The 5,824-nt window shown below is 36.0% G+C and overlaps 1 protein-coding gene across 1 annotated transcript; it reads right to left on the reverse strand.

Annotated features, from left to right (window-relative positions):
* Nucleotides 1–4,565: 4,565 nt before the first annotated feature.
* On the reverse strand, nt 4,566–5,204 carry LOC113773847. The gene has a single exon (XM_027318454.1). It carries the CDS (start codon nt 5,202–5,204, stop codon nt 4,566–4,568), a length of 639 nt encoding a protein of 212 aa, XP_027174255.1.
* Between the last annotated feature and the right edge of the window lie 620 nt (nt 5,205–5,824).

Here is a 5,824-nt window from a genome sequence, read left to right on the forward strand (position 1 = left end):
TCGGTTTGTTTGGATAGGAGTTTATTTGAATGATTTATTTGAGATAATTACTGTAGCACTTTTTGTGATGCGACTTATGTAAGATAAAAAGGTGATTGGAATTTGTGAAGCACTTTTTTTAAAAAAAAAAAATCATCTCAATCCAAACAATAAGTTTGTTTAAGTCTTCTTGCTGCATAATACTGTGCGAGACTCTGAGATATAGCTAAAGTATATAATAAATAAGCATGAATCTTCTGTCACTGCAGTCGGCAAAATAAGCACTACAACATATCGCGCGCAGCTTATCCGCCTTCATCTTTAGAATGAAGTATTGAAATCTCCAGAACTTGATGAAGAAAATATTCACTTATTTTCAGTTGTTTTCTATTTGTTCTTTCTGGTGGGGCAAAATATTAAATCTTTTATTCATCAAAGCTCTTGAACTTGTACAAGGGCTTAACAGTTTGAGACAAATTACGTACTCGGCAAGAGTTAACATTCACTCAAATTAAAAAGCTGAAGGAAAAGGCTTCTCTGTGGGTGTGGGTTAACTACACAACTTTTACCAATCCGGATTTTGCATGCGCCTATCTATTACTATACTTCTATAAATTATCTACAACTCGTTTATAGGGCTGATCGAAACTTAAATTATGTTATGTTAACAGTGAAATAGAAGATGATCCACGGAGAGCGGTGGTTCGATGATATCGTTGATCAGCTGGAAAATTCATCAAGTTTCAATAATTAGTGGCCGGAATGTCAAAGTTCAGTACTGAGATTAAGTACTTGAAAATGACTTCAAATTATTGAATTTCGCCCAAAAAAATCACGTATATATGGGACCAACTTTTGTTTTTATCAGCAAGTCGATGATACAGGATACAATCTTTTCTTCGAGATTGAGGGTGATGTATCCTTTTTTGATGTTTTTTGTGCAGCTTACCATGTGCTTTCTACTAGCTTCGTTGATCGCTCTCTCTGGCTAAGTCAAGAAAAAGTGGCTACAAAGACTCAATAATTAAAACAGTAATTTCCCGTTGAAAATAGCATCTCCTACAGTCCAAATGTCCAATGTGCCAAACCAAATCCAAAAGAAAAAGGAAATAATTTAAAGATAGAAAGGCAGATCGATATGTTTATTAGCCTGAGCATATCATTCAAGGCTAATTTGTTTAGGCAAGGCATTAGTAAACAAGTTTAATGTTGACATTTAAAGATACCACACTTTCATCAACAGATTACTTCTTTAGGTGGAGATTGCCGTAATAAAATATATTCTATTTTACTTTCTTATCTTGTGTTGCCTATAATATATGACTGTCGCATAAATTTGCGGAGAACCATTTTCGGATCAAGTAGCAACAACATTGCTAGTGCTTTTACTTTTTGTGTTTTTTTTTTTTTTGCAGCATGTTTAATTTTCTTAAACATTTTATGGGCCTCATTTTGTGGCCTTTACTAGTTACCATTGTACTATCAGAAAGGCAACAAGGAGCATCGATTTATCACTATTTATTTTTGGGATAATTTTACAAATCACCTCTGAGGTTTCTCACAATTACAAAGAGCTCCTCTCATGTCTTAAAAATTACATAAATCTGGCCTACTTTTACTGTTCAGTAACAATGTAGATTCAGGATTTTCTTTCAAAAATCCTAAATTGTCCTTTTGTACAAAACTAAGAAAGAAAAATATAGTATACTCAATCATTTTCTTCCACACTTTGCATAAATCTAAACATAAGTTCTAAAATCAAGTAACTATCCAAAAGATCTCAAATTGAATATACAGTATCAATACTTGCTACAAAAAAAAAAAAAAAAAAAAAACCACACACACACACAGACAAACCACATTGACAACCAATTTTATACCCCAAATTAAATATCAATACTCAAATATAAGCTAATTTGGTCTAGAACTATCATTACAACTCTTCTATGACTTAAAAAATATTAATATCTTAAAAGTGGAGAATAAATTCTACCTCCACAATAAAATCATAAGACAAAATTTCTAATCTAATGAAAGAAAGCATTATGTAATTATTGACATTTTATAAAAGTTTTTCTTGACAACAAACAAAATATAACAAATTTCACATATTTAGTTCTTTTTTCTATTTCAATCATCAATTTCATTATTTATTTCTCTATCACTGCGAGTCTCTTCATTTCCTTCTAATTTGACACATAATCTGCTCTCTTTGTAGATTTTGTAATTTCAATTTGCTAATATCCACAAGGAGATAAGTGTAATTTCTTAAACCTAAGGGGACCCGAGTGAAATTATCAGAAACCTCAAGGGGGGTTTCTAGAATTATCCCTTTATTTTTTGGCTAAGACAATAATTAAGGAGCCATCGCCAAGAGATTTCACATCCAAATGTACTGTCCAAGAATGCAAAAGTCGAGTTCAGAAGGTGACAAGTGTTTTCCATTTTCTCGTTTCCGATCACTTTCAAAATTTAACCTACCATATCACCAAAACTTTTGGCTTTTCCTTCGTCTCATTCAAGAAGAAACGATTTTGATGCATGAGAAAAGTAATACCCTTCGAATTTACAAACCGGCTCCGAAAAGTGGTAGTAGAATTTGCCTGCAAGAAAACTCAATCCATCTCTCTGTCAAGATTCTCCTCACGGACCTCAATTATTTCTTCTTTCTGCTTAATATTTTCACCCAAGCAATATGTTATGTGTCCCAAAAATCTACAACTAATATGGCCCAGAAGGAAAAAAAAAAAAAAGATTGACAGAAAGGCGTCATATCTTCAGTGTTAAGCTGTATTTAGCATAAACAATCAGCAGCTTTTTAATTTTATCTGGGTATCCTTGTCCGTTTCTTTAGCTAGCAAGATCTTGAAAATTCTAGTAGTTAAGAAAAGTTTGCTCGAAATAATCTATTTTCACAGAGTGTTTGGAAATCTTTAGAAAATCAAAACATTCTCAAATTTCCGGATCCGTAATCTCTGTGTCTTCGTAGTAATTATTCCGAGCAAACTGTAAAGCTACGGACGGTGCCAGACAGCATAAAACAAAAGATTCTTAGTCCCCACTCTGTGTAATACTTATAAAAGTCTTGGGCCACTCAATAAATTTTCTCAGCGCATGGTTTGGTTTGACAGGGTGGTTTAAGTGTAAAGAGAGAGTTTAATACTAGAAACTCATGAAATCGGCAACAAGCCGTAAGGCTGCTGACATTTCTGTGTATGTAAACATCCCAAAATATTTTACATTCACTAGTCTGATGATGATCTGAGTTGCTAATTTGGTATTTTCCTGATATATGTGATCTAATAAACTTTTCGAGTGATTAAAGAAAGCATCAATACATCCTTTATAAATGTAGAGACAGAAAAGAAAGCGAGAGTGGTCTATTGGATTTGAGTTTAAAGAAGTAATTATAACCAACGAAACATCTGCGGGCATGTCAAATGGCACCTAACTACAAAAGGGATATAGACGTCATGTAATCAGCAAATTTTTTTAGTTGCTTAGAAGACTCATTTCATTGCTTAGTTAGTTAAAGATTACCTCAATAGTTATTAAGTGTCTCAAGGTATCATGTAGTCAGTATGTGATATCGTCCCAAATTCAGGTGATTCCTTTTCCCGTGAGGTATTATTAGGTTTGTGCACTTTATGCCCGTAAGTACTCTTAAACAAGCTCGATCGAGTAAAGTTGTTGCTAATTATAATTTATAAACCCAAGTGCAACAATTTATTTTTTTCATAGTTCGAATGTGCCACCCCAAGGAGGCTTCCTAGTCGACTTCCAAACCTTAAAAGAAGAGAAGTTGCTTTGTTAAGCAATATACTATGCTCCCCGGACCCCAAAAAAAAAAAGCCACAGCTTACTTAGCACTCAGGCCACAACAGACATTCTCTGGAAAGTAGTGTGGACCTCAAGACACCGACAAAGTGGAACCTCATTAGTCCATCTTTCTGAATGAGTCCTCTGATTTATTTTGTTATAGAGCGAATGGTAAATCAATTTAATTTGAAAAATTCAGTGGAGATGAATTAAGGCCGGGGAAGATTGATAATAAGCTCTGGAAAAAAAGGAGGGGAGGGGGGAGGAAGAAAAAAGTCTCATCCTGCTTATTCCTTAAGATGAATGTCTGATCAATTAACATATAACATCTAAACTCTATAACTGAACATTTAAAATTACAAACTAGAATTGAAAAGGTGAAAATCTGATTGAATATTCTGTTTTTGACATATAACCTCTATGTAACACTTTGGAGCAACAACTACACATGATCTACATTAAAATGTCAAGTGTTTTATTTTCTTTTATTACGGAAATTTCCTGAGTGCATGGAGACACTTTTCTAAATATTTGCATCAAGTTTGCACACCCCAGAAACTCTCAAAAGTCTCAATCTTCAGTTCTTCACAAGCTTTTCCCTCTTGAAGGCACCACCACAAGCACCAAAATCAGCTCATGCGCCCTTGAATTCGTCTTATTAACTCTTTGGCCCATACAAGTATACAACACGTACACGACCATACCACAATGCATGGAGTACAGAATTGAATCCAACCCACAAGACTTTTTCATTACTAGTTTCTTCATCAACAAGGTCCCAAAGCAGCCATTGCATTTTGCCTCCTCTGATCTTTGTAAAACCTGGATATGAACTCCTCTGCAGCTTCATCCACATGGCTATCTTCATCCACATCCCTTAGAGGAAACGGCGAGTCGGTTATCCTCAGCTGCCTAACCATAGGGCTCTTTCCAAACCCTGGCAAAGCCGGCGAGGCCGTTTCGCTATGCAGCATCTCTAAGGCCCTCATGACAGCATGCACGGCTGCGTCCGAGTCCTCCGCCGCGGGCGCTTGAGTGCAGGTGAAGAGGTTGGAGTGGTGGTTGCTTTTGCGCTTGCTTAGGTGGAATGGGAGGTGGAAGCTAGGGTAAGCTGGGCTGTTGCTACAGCTGAACTCATAGTATTCGCCAGAGGGAGCCGGGAAGGGGAGGTGTTTGTCGTGGGAGCGGCGGTGATGGGCGGCGAAAGCAGCGAAGGATGATGCCCAAGTATGGCTGTGGTGGAACATAAGTTTTTGTATTGCCTTACCGGCTATCTTGCCCCGTTTCATCATCATGTTGAGATCAGTCATTAGTTTTCCCTTGGATATCCCTTTCCTCAACATGAAATATACCACCCGTACCATGTGCCAAAACTTTTTGGCTATCACTGGCAAATTTTGTTCCATTGTTCTATTATTGATTTTGGGAGTTGAGCAGGTTAGATTTTTTGAAGATAGCTGTTTTCGAGAGAGGAAGAGAGAATTTGTATGAGAGAGTTTTGGAGAGGAGGGTAGGAAGAATTAGAAATGTGTTTTAATTTGACAAGAGGGCAAGGAATGGGAGGTGGTATATAAAGGGCTGAATGGCGAAGGGGGACCCATATGAAGTTGTACTTTAACGTTAACCTAAAGTGACCAGTTAGTGCACGGAAATTTCAGCTTATTGTATTTGTAATTGTGGTCGCGTCTGTGTGTGTGTGTGTTTTCTTGCATATGTGGGATACTTAATTTGCGTAATTATTGACACTTGTATGCATTTTAACTTTTGGTAGAGTTAATCAAGGGTTAGACTTCACATTTGGTTGATAAGATTATTCGAAGTTTCTTCTGGCTGTAGAACTCTGGCCATATCAAACAAGCTCAATCAGAAATGACCAGCAAACATGAAAAACATCATTGTTAATTGTACATCAATCATTCATTAGTGATCTACTTAACATTCATAATTAAGAATTTAGGTTATGATAATTGGCGATAGAACTACTTCCTACTTATCAATAATTGTAATGAATCCAGTAAGTAATTAA

Source organism: Coffea eugenioides, chromosome 1 (genome assembly GCF_003713205.1).
Source record: "Coffea eugenioides isolate CCC68of chromosome 1, Ceug_1.0, whole genome shotgun sequence".
Taxonomy (NCBI): Eukaryota; Viridiplantae; Streptophyta; class Magnoliopsida; order Gentianales; family Rubiaceae; genus Coffea; species Coffea eugenioides.

Coding starts and splice junctions, on each gene's coding strand:
- LOC113773847 (XM_027318454.1), bottom strand. CDS start 5,204: ATGGAACAAAATTTGCCAGTGATAGCCAAAAAGTTTTGGCACATGGTA.